This window comes from Phoca vitulina, unplaced genomic scaffold (genome assembly GCF_004348235.1).
Source record: "Phoca vitulina isolate PV1807 unplaced genomic scaffold, GSC_HSeal_1.0 scaffold2, whole genome shotgun sequence".
Taxonomy (NCBI): domain Eukaryota; kingdom Metazoa; phylum Chordata; class Mammalia; order Carnivora; family Phocidae; genus Phoca; species Phoca vitulina.
In genome coordinates, this window is record NW_022589705.1 from 18492625 (window position 1) to 18507438 (window position 14814).

Genomic DNA, 14814 nt, shown 5'->3' on the forward strand with positions numbered 1-14814 from the left:
AATACTTTAAAATTCATGCCCCAGAGAAATTATACATTTCAACATGCCTGCCCCAGACCTATTATCCAGGTTGCTAGAAGAATGAAACCATAAATGTTCAATATAGAAATATAAAGAGCATATTATGTTTTTCTGCTGCCACATTCCATCCATAATCTTATCTCATTCTCAATAACACAAATGAATTTTACTGGCTGAATTAAAATTTTAGGATCTTGAACATTCATTCAAACACACAGAGTACCTATTACAGGCCAAGCTCTGGCCTTGCTGACTTATAAAATGGTAATAAATCTGAAGAAAGGAGGAAAGACTGTTAGAATGGAGGGGGGGGGTGCTCTTTTATTTAGGGAGGTCTCCTGATAAAGTAAATTTGAGCCAAGACCTGAGGATGTGAGGGAGTTTGTCATGTGGAATACATAGGGGATGAGTATTTCAAGATGACTGAAGGGCAAGTCAAAGCCTATGGCAAAGAGGTTATTGTAGATTAAAAAAAAAGAAAAAAATGAAGGAAGGAAGGAGAGGAAGGAAAGAAGGAGTGAACAAGAGGAAAGTAGTATCAGATGAGGACAGAAAGGTAGCTGAGGGCCTATCAAATAGGCCATTAATAAGGACAACTTTTAGGTGACATGGAAAGCAAAAGGTTTCTGAGCAGAGTGGTGATACCTAATTTACATTGAAAATAGTCAGTCTGTTTGCTGAATGGCGAACATTACAGGGGTACAGAGCAAGAGAAGAAGCAAGGAGATATACCAAGAGACTATTTCCTTAATGATAAATGAGTATGCCTTGTACCAGGGTGGTAGCAATGGAAGTTGTAAGAAATGGTTGACTCTGGAAATATTAAAAAGGAAGAGGCGACAGGCTTTATTTCTACATTAGAATGATGTGTGAGAGAAGGGTAAAGAGGAGTTGATGACCTTACTTCTTACTTCACTCAAAAGATAAAGAACTTCCATATATTTTAACTTTCTAAGTCTGTCTACATCCGTATCTATAGACCTTCTCTTAGGTTACTGTGGATAAACTGTTCCTGTTTAAGTCAAGGAGAATTTTGGCCTAAGCAACTGGAAGAATGGAGGTGCTGCCATTTACTAAATCGGGAAACCCTTATAAGGATAGGGAATGAATTATGTAGTAGACAGTCAAGTGAAAATATCAAATAGGCAATTAAATATACAAGCCTGGAATTCAAATTAAAATGTGAAAGTTGAAAGAAAGAAACAGAGAGAGAGAGAGAGAAAGAAAGAAAGGAAGGGAAGGTTATCAGCATATAGATGGTATTTAAAGCCTTGAGAATACAGATCACCCAAGGGAGTGAGTGTAAATAAGAGGTTCAAGGACAGATCCTTCGGAGACTCCAAAGTTTAGAGGTTGAGAAGATGAGGACGGGAGTGAAGTTAGAGGAAAACCAAGACTAGTAACCCGGAATCCACTAAAATATAATCTCATTACTCTGGGATCATAAATTAATAATTATAAAAAAAAATAGGACCTTCAATACCAGCTGTAATGGGTATTAATCACACTTCATTCTTCCTGACTGTCTCCTCCCTTGGCATCCATGACACCGCATATCCAGAGGTACCTGACCCATCATTCCTTTTGCAATTCTCTTCCTAACCCATCATTCCTTTTGCAATTCTCTTCCTAACCCATCATTCCTTTTGCAATTCTCTTCCTAACCACTCTTCTTCCTGCCACCACCTAAATGAGTTTTCTCATGCATCACATTCTCTATATAAACTATCCTCTTTAAGAATGTCATCTACTCTCCTGGCTTTACCTGTATCAATTCCACATGTAAAAATGCCATTATATGACTTCTTTTATGACTTTATATGACTTATGAACTTTTTTATATGACATTTTACTTTGGGAAAAAAAGTTTGGAAAAAATTTTCCAATCTACTGGGAAAATTCTGGCTAGTCAAATTTGTATAAAAAACTTTCTAGTGAAAGATTTTCTTTTATGCATTTAGTTTGAAATCTGTTTTAGAAGACAGTTAAATGATAGGAAACAGACTGAGGGCTGCTGGAGGGGAGGGGGTAGAGGGATGGGGTAACTGGGTGATGGACATTAAGGAGGGCATGTGATATAATGAGCAGTGGGTATTATATAAGACTGATGAATCATAGGCCTGTACCTCTGAAATCAATAATACATTATATGTTAATTAACTGAATTTAAATTTAAAAATGATTTAAAAAAAAAAAGATAAAAACAGAGGGAGGTGAACCATAGTCTCTTAACCCTAGGAAACAAACTGAGGGTTGCTGAAGGGGAGATGGGTAGGGGATTGGGTAACTGGGTCTCGGGCATTAAGGAGGGTACGTGATTTAATGAGCACTGGGTGTTATAGGCAACTGATGAATCACTAAATTCTCCCCCTGGGGGCGCCTGGGTGGCTCAGTCGTTAAGCATCTGCCTTCGGCTCAGGTTGTGATCCCAGGGTCCTGGGATCGAGCCCCGCATCGGGCTCCCTGCTCCGTGGGAAGCCTGCTTCTCCCTCTCCCTCTCCCACTCCCTCTGCTTGTGTTCCCTCTCTGGCTGTCTCTCTCTCTGTCAAATGAATAAGTAAAATCTTTAAAAAAAAAAAAAATTCTCCCCCTGAAACTAATAATACATTATATGTTAACTAAATTGAATTTAAATAATTTTTTAAAAATAAAAAAAGACCGCTAAATGGATTTTTTACTATATTTCCTTGGTTCTTCAAAAGTTGTATTAAACAAAATTTTTCATACCAGATCTTATTAAGATTCTTAATAAGAGACTTAAAGAAAAAGAAAAGAATATATTACCTGGTTGGCACAAAATCTTGTAGCCAAAAATAGGATATCAGTGTTGATAATATTATGGATAAAGAGGTTGCAAATCCTTTTAAAATATTATCTGCATATTTAATAACAGCAGCTATTACAAGGCCTCCAAGTGCCTGCAAAAGTTTTAAAAGATTATTTTAAACAAACATAAATAAAACTGCTTTTCAAAACAATCTCATTACTCAATGAAGCTTTAAGCTTTTGTTCTATAAATTTAATCCCATTATAATAAGTGATTTTTATTAAATATATCCTATAACCAATACACTTCCAGGTTTTGTTCAACAGCACTTTCATTTCAAAAGTTACCTGATGAAGTAACTACCAGTGTAATCTACAGTTTGTTATAATATAGTTTGACTATACTGTGAATAAAACATCTATCCTCAACCAATTTAGTAATTAAACATCACTTGCTCAGACAAATGTGGAAAGACTGGTCACTTGGATCAGTGAAATGTTTTTACTTTTGAAGTAAAAATAAAGTGTAACTTGAAATTTATTTTATTTGGCTTTCTTCCTCCAGCTTGTCACCATTCAATCTACCTTTTATTGCTGTCAGATTACTCTTCCTGAAAAAACTGTGAAAGAACATTCTACCAAATCCCTCTCAAATTCCAAATTGTGCCTACTTAAATAATGAGGTTTTACCATACTACATAGTTTTGTTTTCTGCCAAATTCTACTTATAAATCCTAAATCTGGATTATCCATGTTAACAACTTTCACTGTACCTCTTCATATGACAGAAGCTTATTATTAGTGAAAGTCACAAACTATGCCCATTGAGGTCACTACAAATTGATGTCCTATTACCTCCTGGCAATGTACGTGTTCATCTATTTAGTCCCTGATGAATCCCTCATATCGACCATACCAAACCTTTATCTTACTCAAGTCTTACAGAAAGAGGGTTTCCCTCTGCTAGGATAAAAGTCATCATACAAACTCTCTTGACTTACCTATCTCTGCTTCAAATTTCCTCTGAATTTTCACTTATCCTTGTCTCCTTTTCTCCTATCTTAAAAATAGAAGTATCCTTTCTGCTTTCAAAACACAACTATCCTTTGCTATCTTCACCCAACTTCTGTAAGAGACCTTGCTTCTTACAGCTTCAAATACCTCTAAAGAAAGGCTTTGTGAGGGCAGTGACTTGTATCTTCACTTTTATATCCTCCAGAATAATCAAGTATATTTTTGATGATGAAATTATTCAACCCTTGAACAATTTCAAATTACCAACTGAAATAATTTGACAGGAATATTTTAATATATAACTACAATATATGGCTATAAACTGTTACAGATTTAAATATCTAGATCTGCTTTTGAGCCTTAATGGGCTGATCACAGACCTCCTATGCAATAAGAATTATAAAAAAATCAAAAGTTGTATTTGCTTTCAGCTTCAACTCTTTTATTCTTAAACTTGATTTTAATTATGTCAAATTTAAATATCATAAAGTTCATTTATGATCTTTTCAAAGTAAGTTTTCATTATGGCATTAAAACAAGTTCTATTTTAACGTCCCTGAATAAACTAGATATAATGAGAACACCAACAGGAGGGGTCTTCTTCCCTCACATAGTACATTAGGAGCTACTGTGATTATCTACATTAAAATAAAGTTTATTAGCATTAAATATAAGACTTTAAATGCTCTACCTGAAGAATAACAACTATCCAAGTCAGTCGGTTATATCCCTGAAAAAATCCATTCTTTGACACCAATTCTCCATCATAAATGTATACACCCATTAATCCAAATATACTCCCAAAGAAACCTAAAAAAAAAAAAAAAGTAAAGTTTATGTCATGTGTCACTTAGTTTGTCTGGAGGAATATTTTTCCATTGACATTCCAAAAAAAAAATTTTTTTTAAGATTTTATTTATTTATTTTACAGAGAGAGAGTGAGAAACAGAGACAGAGCATGAGTAGGGGGAGGAGGAGAAGCAGACTCCCCGCCAAGCAGAGAGCCCCATGTGGGACTCAATCCCAGGACCCTGGGATCATGACCTGAGCCGAAGGCAGACGCTTAACCGATGGAGTCACCCATGCACCCCTCGAAATTTATATTTAGCTTTTCCTTGTTGATAAAATTTGACTACTTAAAAAATCTTTTACTTGGGAGGCACCTGGGTGGCTCAGTCGGTTAAGCATCTGCCTTCAGCTCGAGTCATAATCCTGGGGTCCTGAGGTCCTGAGATGAGCCCTGAATTGGGTTCTCTGCTCAGCGTGGAGTCTGCTTCTCCCTCTTCCCCTGCCCCTCCCCCCTCTTTCTCTCTCTCAAATAATAAATCTATAAAAAAATAAATAAAATTTAAACAAAAATCTTTTACTTGGGTATTTATATAAACCTAACAAAATTATACTTAGTACTATATTATGACAGTAAGACAAAGACAGGAAAATATAGAAAAGAGCAGAGATTACCAACTTTGGAACACTAAAAAATACAATGCTTCGGGCACTGGGGTGCTCAGTCAGTTTAGCAGCCAACTCTCGCTTTCGGCTCAGGTCATGATCTTGCAGTTGTGAGACTGAGCCCCTCAACGGGCTCCGCGCTCAGTGCAGAGTTTGCTTCAGATTCTCTCCCTCTCCCTTCCCCTCTTCTCCCCCTGCTCTCATGCTCTCTCTCTCTCTCAAATAAATAAATAAAATCTTTAAAAATATATATATATAGGGGCGCCTGGGTGGCTCAGTCGGTTAAGCGGCTGCCTTCGGCTCAGGTCATGATCCCAGGGTCCTGGGATCGAGTCCCGCATCGGGCTCCCTGCTCTGCGGGGAGCCTGCTTCTCCCTCTCCCTCTGCCTGCTTCTCTGCCTACTTGTGTTCTCTCTCTATCTCTCTGTCAAATAAATAAATAAAATCTTTAAAAAAATATATATATATATATATATAATGCTTACATTACATGACTACATGGCTGTCTCATTCAAATATTTGAAAAATGGTCACTTTTGGCATATTCATTGTCTCATACCTTCCTATTGCTAGCTCTAGATTTTCATATATACATATTTATATACATATTTATATATGCAGATATAAAAGCTCAGATATGTGGCATAGCATTTTTCCTTATTAAGAAGTTTTGGAAGTACATTAAGTAGTATTCAAAAATTCAAAGCTAAGAAATAGTCAGGCAACATCAGAAGCTGTCATTACTAAAGTCTCACTGTTAAGGAAAGCCAGTGCAGTGAGAGGAGAAATTGTCTTATTCACTCCTGCATTCCTTAGTTGTACCATAGAGTTTATCACATGACTACTGGATCTAAGAGATTTGCAGGAGCAATCCTAAACTATAAAGAAAGAAATGAATGCCTACAAGGGCCACCTGTTAGGAGTAGTTTCTGATAATATTTGTAGTCAAAGAGTGCAGGGTGAAGCAACTTTTTTTATAAAGCCATAACTACTTGAAGATTCCATGATGGAAACAAACTAAAAGGGATATGAAATGTTCTTTTAATTTTACTTATGCCAACTCAATCATTTTTAATTAAGTTTTTTATTTTAATTCTAGTACAGTTAACATACAGTGTTATATCGGTTTCAGGTATACATCAATCGTTTTAAGATGTCTAATTTTGAACATGAAAATAATACAAACTTACAAAACTAGAAAAATAAAAAATACAAAAAGAAACACTTATGACTGTATTAGTTTTCTATGTTTTAATTATAAAAAATAACACTTGAGAGGCGCCTGGGTGGCTCAGTTGGTTAAGCAGCTGACTCTTGGTTTTGGCTCAGGTCATGATCTCAGAGTCATGGGATCAAGCCCCATGTTGGGCTCTGTGCTCTGTGGGCTCTGTGCTCTGTGGGCTCTGTGCTCTGTGTGAAATCTGCTTGAGGTTCTCTCTCCCTCACCTTCTGCTCCTCCCCCCACTCGTGCCCTAAATAAATAAATAAATAAATCTTTAAAAAAAATAAAAATAAAAATAACTCTTGATAATACACTTGATCTTAGCCAAAAGGCCGAGAAGCGATTAACTCTTGATAATGACAAAAGGTATATAGTATAGAAGGTTACATACATGTCAGTATGTACAGATCTACTTCATTCTATCAGTTGTATAATATCTCATTGTACGGATAATAATATGAAATACATACATAACATCATGTGCCACAAGTTGTTCTAAGTGCTTTATGTATGTTAACTCACAACAACCCTATTAGGTAGATACTCTTATGCCAATTTCATAGATGAAGAAACTGATACACAGAGAAGTTAAGTAAACGTGTCTGAGTTCACACTGCTGGTAAGTGATGGACTCTGGATGTGAATCCAGGCAGTGTGGCTCTGGACTTCATGATCTTAACCACTGCACTATTTAATCATATCGATAATTTATTTGAGCAATCTTGTACACGTTTTCTATTTTTTACAATTATAACCAATTCTAAAATAAATAACCTTGAACATCTATCTTTGTGCTCTTGTGTAAGTATATCTGTAGGATAAATTCTTTTTTTTTTTTTTTTTTTTTAAAGATTTTATTTATTTATTTGACAGAGAGAGACACAGCGAGAGAGGGAATACAAGCAGGGGGAGTGGGAGAGGGAGAAGCAGGCTTCCTGCCGAGCAGGGAGCCCGATGCGGGGCTCGATCCCAGGACCTGGAATCATGACCTGAGCCGAAGGCAGACGCTTAACGACTGAGCCACCCAGGCGCCCCTGTAGGATAAATTCTTATCCAGAAGAATTTTTTCATCAAAACATTTATTTAAAATTTTGTTAAACATTCCTGGGGCACCTCAGTGGCTTAGCCGGTAAAGCGTCTGCCTTCGGCTCGGGTCATGACCCCAGAGTCCTGGGATGGAGCCCCATATCAGGCTCCCTGCTCGGCCGGGAGCCTGCTTCTCCCTCTCCCTCTGTCCACCCCCTGCTTGTGATCTCTCTCTCTCTCTGACAAATAAGTAAATAAAATCTTTAAGAAAAATAAAAATAAATAAAATTTTGTTAAACATTCCCAATTTGAGATCCAATAAGGTTATATTAATCTATACTCCTGGCAATCCTAGATAATAAGAGTTCCTGTTTCTCCACTCTCTGGCTAACACTGGATCTTATCAATTTGCTAATCTTTGACAGTTTGATACTTGATAAATGCGATTAAAATGTTTTAATTTGGGGGCACCTGGGTGGCTCAATTGGTTAAGTGTCTGACGTTGGTTCAGGTTCTGGGATATAATCAGCTCTACGCTCAGCGGGGAATATGCTTCTCCCTCTCCCTCTGCCCCTACCCCTGCTAGTGCATGCATGTGGGTGTGCACACTCTTGCTCTGTCTCTCTCAAATAAATAAAATCTTTAAAAAATAACGTTTTAATTTCTGTTTTTGTAATCTCAAGTTATCTACAACTAATTTATGTATCCTTTTCGAAACTTTGAGTTAGCTTACCATTCACTAGATTGTGTTATGAGGTCAAATTAAAGAATAAGAAACCCATGATGTACCACAGAATCATGAATTCTGACTTTTCGTTTTTATCTTATAATTCAAGAAAATTTGGGGCAATCACACAATGTTTTAATATTTCATTCTTTCCTGATATTTGCATATTTATATAAATAGCTGACGTTAGTGCTTACTATGCAAGGCACTTTATTCTAAACACTCTACAAGTATTAACTCATTTAATCCTCATAGCAACATATGGAGTTAGTACTATAATTAAGTACATTTTATCAATAAGGAAAGTGAAACGGAGGAAGATTAAGTAACATCCCTAAGGCCACAAAGGTGGTTAAGTGATGAAATCAGGATTTGAGTTGGTCTGACTACAAAATCAAGTGTTCTTATCCACTATACTAACGATACACTGTTTCTGAAATGGTGAATTAAGTTGGTTGGTGCTTTTCAAGCCTCTGTACTTGCCTTCGAGACAAACGAACAAAAAGAAGCTAATTTAATCCTTAAAAGTATTTACTTCGAATATTCTCTTAAAAAAAAAACCCAACTTGATACATTTCTACAGATTTTGCACAGAAACTAAAATAAATCCTGTGATCATTTAAAAAATGAAGGTTTAGTTTGTTTGTTATCACATTATTTGAAAACAGCTGGAAAAATGGACTAATCAAATTTGGAAGGTTTGTTGGGGATGGTTTGACTTAAAATATAGGCCATTAGGAGTATACACATTCACTGTGGAGGGCCTGACTGCTACCAAGGCAGACATGGTATACCTGTTAAGTTGATGTAGACAGAAAAAAATAATGTTTTCAAAGATGAGCTCCAAAATCACAAGGACAGAGGCTTAAGACAAAATAGTTGATTTGCAACTGAGCTGTCTCTCACATGCAGCATTTTCCAGAATGAATATATACCAGGAATACCAAATGCTGGAATCTTTGTATGAGGAATTAAAAGTTATAATACTGTATATATAGCTTAAGTATTTGTTCAGGGGCGCCTGGGTGGCTCAGTCGGTTGGGTGTCTGCCTTCAGCTCAGGTCATGATTCCGGGGTCCTGGGATCGAGCCCCGGGGAGTCTGCTTCTCCCTCTCCCTCTGCCCCTCTCCGACCGCTCGTTTTCTCTCTTGCTCACTCTGCCCTCTCTCTCTCTCTCAAATAAATAAAAAATCTTTAAAAAAAATTTGTTCAGGAGCACCTGGGTGGCCCAGTCGTTAAACGTCTGCCTTCGGCTCAGGTCATGATCCCAGGGTCCTGGGATCGAGCCCCGCATTGGGCTCCCTGCTCAGCGGGAAGCCTGCTTCTCCCTCTCCCACTCCCCCTGCTTGTGTTCCTTCTCTTGCTGTGTCTCTCTCTGTCAAATAAATAAATAAAATCTTTAAAAAATTTTTTAAAAATAAAAAAATAAAAAATAATTTGTTCAAAGGCAATCCTTCAATATGTGAGGTGTGTTTTGTTTTAAACTATTTATCTTCGGTTAGAAAAATGACATAGTATTTAAAAGCTAAAACATAACATTTTGAAATAAAAAAGGTATTAAGATTTTAAAACAAAGATGAAAATTGCATCATTTCAAACTTTCTCCATTTACGTATCTTTTTTTTTTTTCAGCTTTACTGAGGTAAAACTGACAAAACTGTAAGATATTTAAAGAGTACATTGTGAGTATTTGATATACAACATGGTGATAACAGTTAATAACGATGTATTATATAACTGAAATTTGCCAAGTATTTTAATCTCCTTTTCCAGGAGGAAAATAGGTCATTTGTAACACCTTTTCTGAGAATTGTAGCAACCAAGAATAAAGTTCCTAAGTCTCCAAATAGTGAGGACCGAAACAGGCTACATACACCCTTATGTCACAGACCTAAAATTCCATTTCTTGAATAAAAGGCATTCATTTAAAATACAATGTTTGAAAGGCAAAAACTCTGCCAGATATTTGAATCCCAATGGCAGATTCTATGGGAGGCTTATTTATTTAAAGATATATAGTAATCCTTAAAACTAACAATATAATCATTAAAAAATATAATATTAGAAAGCACTTAAAACTTATCTTACCAAGCTGAATATTTCTTATCCACACTGATTGTTTGGTTTCTTTTAAGATTTTCTCAAAGTAAACCCCAGCAAAGCCACTTGAAAAACATGCTGTGAGAACCGCCATGAGGCCTACAAACTGAGAACCAGCTGAAAGTTCCTTAGAATCAAGCTCTTGAGAATCTGAGGGCCACTGAACAAAAAGAAAAACAAAACTGGAGTTTAGTCCTTATGATATTTTACAAAGTGCATATTTAGAGCCCACTCTCAGACCTTAAGATAAAAATGCAACCAATACCATTCTTGGGGATTGCAGAGGAGCGCTTTTGAAAGAAAAACTAAGAATCGTTTTATTTTTTTCCCATTGTAATATTACCGTTACAACTTACAATTTCAAAAAATTCCCTAAAAAAGAGAAAGAGAATGAGTAAATGCACAGATGCACAAAACAGCTTCTATAAATTGTAGTAGTTCAGAGTGTGAACTGTCGGAGCAGCAAAAATGAAAATGGAACTTTTAGTAATTATGGAAGGTCCATATGGTATCATGTTAACCATTATGGGCTTTATCCTATAGATCAGTGTTCCAGAAATTATCATCTTCATGGTTTTTGTCAAATCTGTGTTCCACCTGAACTATTTATTACTTGATATTTTAATTTAAAACACCTCACTTTTTAAAATGTAATACCTATTTTAACTTATCCTTAGCAATATCTATGAAAATAAGGGTTTGAAATGACAGTTAAAATTTTGTAATACCCATTTAAAAATAACTATTAGAAATATTTATTCAAGGGGCGCCTAGCTGGCTCAGTTGGTAGAGCATTCAACTCTTGTTCTCGGGTTTTTGTAAGTTCGAGCCCCACACTGGGTGTAGAGATGACTTAAAAATAAAATCTTAAAAAAAATGCTTGCATTGTTTAAAAATAAAATATTTATTCAAGATAGACATACCACACTCTGCGGAAAGTGACAGACATACCACACTCTGGATGGCAGGAAACTAACATGATTGGATTTGTTTTTAGATAAACCATAGTGGGGACGCCTGGGTGGCTCAGTCAGTAAGGTGTCTGCCTTCAGCTCAGGTCATGATCCCAGGGTCCTGGGATCAAGCCATGTGTGGGGCTCCCTGCTTAGTGGGGAGTCTGCTTCTCCTTCTGCCTGCCACTCCCCCTTCTTGTGCATGCTCTCTCTAACAAATAAATAAAATCTTAGATAAACCATAGTGGTGACTACGTGGAGTTTGAGTTTTGAGGGATGTGTAAGACTGAAGTAAAAAAAAAAAAATCAGGAGGTAAATGATCATGTGAGAAACAAAGAACACATGAACTGGGGAAGTGATGATAAAGACAGATAAGGAAGGAATCAAGAAGCATTAGAAAGCAGAATCAGGGGGTGCCTGGGTGGCTCAGTTGGTTAAACATCTGCCTTCATCTCAGGTCATGATCCTGGGGTCCTGGGATCGAGTCCTGTGTCAGGCTCCCTGCTCAGTCGAGAGCCTACTTTCCCCTCTGCCCCTCCCCCCTGCACGCCCTTTCTCTCTCAAATAAATAAATAAAATCTTAAAAAAAAAAAGAAAAGCAGAATCAGCAAAGTCTTACTGACTGATTAGATGCACAGTCATCAGGAAGAGTCTAGGCCAACTCCCAGACGGAGTAAATAATGAGGAAAAAATAGAAACAAGAACAGGTTTGGTGGAAGAAAAGGTAAAGTTTTGGATATGCTCAGTTTATAAGGTCTACTGAATAACCAAGCTAAGATGTCCAACAGGTTTTTAGATGTACAAATCTGAAATTACAGGTGGTGACATAGACCAAGAAACCATGGACATTTAAGTGATAATAAAAACCTACAGAATGGATGATGTCTCCAAAAATAAAGATATAATTTAAGGAAAAGAACAAGCCTACCAACAACCCTAATATCAAGTATCAAGGAAGAGGGTCCCAGGAAGGAACCCAACAAGGAATTATTAGAAAGATGAGAAGAACCAGGAAAGAATGGTATCAGGGAAGCTGATAGACAATAAGAAGGAAGTGATTAATAATCTCAAATGCTCAGACATCCAGTAAAAATCAGATTTGTTTTATATGCAGTATCTTATTTTCCTAACTAGATTGTTTATTTCTTTATGTCAGATAATTTGATTTTTATTTATTTTAATTTTAAAATTTTCTTCCTTCCTTTCATTCACTCATTTCCTTGTTTAAATTCCAATAGTTAACATACAGTACTATATTAGTTTCAGGTGTACAATATAGTAATTTAACAATTCCGTATATTACTCAGGGCTCAAGGTAAGTGTACTCTTAATCTCTTTCACCTATTTCCCCTATCTCCCCCCCACCTCCTCTCTGGTAACCATCAGTTTGTTCTGTAGAGTTAAGAGTCTGTTTCTTGGTTTATCTCTTTTTTTCTTTGTTCGTTTGTTTCTTAAATGCCACATATGAGTAAAATCATATGGTGTATATATATATATATACAGTAGATTACTCAAGCATAAAAAAAGAATGAAATCTTGCCATTTCTAACAACATAGATGGATGTAGAGAGTATAAGGCTAAATGAAATCAGTCAAATTTTTATTTATCAGTTGCAGCCCCAATATAGTATTGCTCAAAGGAAGCCTTCAAAAAATACGTCAGTTGTGAGAATAAGCATTTATTTGCTTCAACGATTAATAGAACTATATTCTCCATACACAGTAACTAAAGTTCTGAAACTCTGATAAAAATGAAAGGTATACTTATCTTGAATAGTTACCTGTACAAAAGCAACTCCTGTCATCAGAATTACTAGCGAGAACCACTGGTACACACCTAATCTTTTACTAAGCATAGACACGGAAAATAATGCTGTCGTAAGAATCTTCAACTGATACGTGACCTGAAAAAGAAAACAGTCAATATTATTGTTTGTTTGTTTGTTTCTTAAAAGAACTACTAGAAACATGTTTTAAGTACCTGATAAGTAGCTGCATCCAGATTTGACAGGGCCACATAGAGTAAATTATTCTGAAGAGTATATATCCCTGATGGAATAGCAAGTTTAAGCGTTTCCATAGGTTTATTAAGTATTTCATCATGTAGTATTCGATTCAGTGTTCTTAGACTACAGTCTAGTAAAAACATGAAATGGGTAAAATCATTAAGTAACTCTGAATAAGTTACATACACTCTCTCAAGGCCTGTTTTCTCACCTATAAAAAAACAGAAACAGTCCTACATGTTAAGATACCTTTAGGTCTAAAGTATACCTTTAATGATACTAATTTTTCAAAGTTAAATATTATAATATAGCACATTAAGAAGAGCATTCTCCTTATATTCTTTCATTAGGGAACACAAGCAAATTGATTATATATGTACACACACACACACATACACACACACATATATTTATGATAACCAAAAGCTCAGAGCAAGTATTAATTTTTCAGCTGAGTATTCTTACTCTATAGTAGCAACATTATAAAAACTTGTATTCTGTGCATTCCATTTTATCATCAGCTGAACTTCAAAGGGATCTGTCTCATCCCCACAGGTCCAAAGCTGCTACAGCAGCTCAGTGATGATACCAGGACCTAAGGTCTCTCTCCATATATATTGGCTTTTTACCTTCATGCTTTTCATCTATTGTCTACATGATTATTGTAACAAAGCCACCAAATGATTGCTGCACTTCTGTCTGGTTCTTGTGTTTAGGCAACAAGAAAGAACAGGAGGACCTAGCAGGCATTGCTCTCATAGACCAGGATTTTGTTGCAGCTACCCGTTGCAATAAGGGAGCTGGGAGCTGGGCAATGTAGTTTTTTCTTTCATATTCTTCACATTAGAAACAACAAAGGGAGAAAGAGGCTGGGAATGGACTTTGAGCTAGCCAACCTACAGCATTAATCACAAAAAGTGTCCAAAGAAGGTTACCAACACATAAACCCACGGCACTTGGCTGGCTCAGTCGGTGCAACATGTGACTCTCCATCTCATGGTCCTGAGTTCAAGCCCCACACTGGGCATGGAGCCTACTTAAAATAAAAAAAAACTAAAAAATAAAAGATACATAAACTCCCAAAGACAGGAGAAATCTAAGGAATCCTACTACTTTGCCAACAATGATACTTCATAGATGATTTTCTCTCCCAACATAAAACCTGAAAAGTTTCATTATGAAAACTTTTTAAAAATGAAAATACTGTTTAAAGATTAATATCTGATATTTATCCCTTCCTCACACTAAAATAATAATAGTAAGATAAGATGTAACTAAAAGTTACCAAAAGATTTTTTTCTTAGATTTAGCAGAAAAAAATCTAAAATATTAGCTCATTTAAACATTTTTAAAATTAGAGGCACCTGGGTGGCTCAGTTGGTGAAGCATCAGCCTTCAGCTCAGGTCATGATCCCAGGGTCCTGAGATCGAGTCCCACATTGGGCTCCCTGCTTGGCCGGGAGCCTGCTTCTCCCTCTCCCTCTGCTTGCCACTCCCCCTGCTTGTGCTCTCTCACTCTGACAAAT

General features: G+C 36.4%; 1 protein-coding gene and 1 pseudogene across 5 annotated transcripts in view; both read right to left on the reverse strand.

Annotated features, from left to right (window-relative positions):
- SLC35A3 (solute carrier family 35 member A3) overlaps positions 1-14814 on the reverse strand; it is a 57712-nt gene that overhangs the window by 4413 nt on the left and 38485 nt on the right. For 3 of the 5 annotated variants that reach the window (XM_032422789.1, XM_032422808.1, XM_032422778.1), the window contains exons 3-7: positions 13264-13418; positions 13064-13186; positions 10317-10488; positions 4493-4611; positions 2806-2939 (exon numbers count right to left, since the gene is read on the reverse strand). In XM_032422789.1, coding sequence (XP_032278680.1) covers positions 2806-2939; positions 4493-4611; positions 10317-10488; positions 13064-13186; positions 13264-13418 — 703 coding nt within the window. Of the gene's footprint in view, positions 1-2805; positions 2940-4492; positions 4612-10316; positions 10489-13063; positions 13187-13263; positions 13419-14223; positions 14608-14814 lie in introns of those variants that run through there. The other 2 variants (XM_032422796.1, XM_032422802.1) reach the window with 2 other exon arrangements.
- Positions 6680-6819, reverse strand: LOC116627230 (annotated as a pseudogene).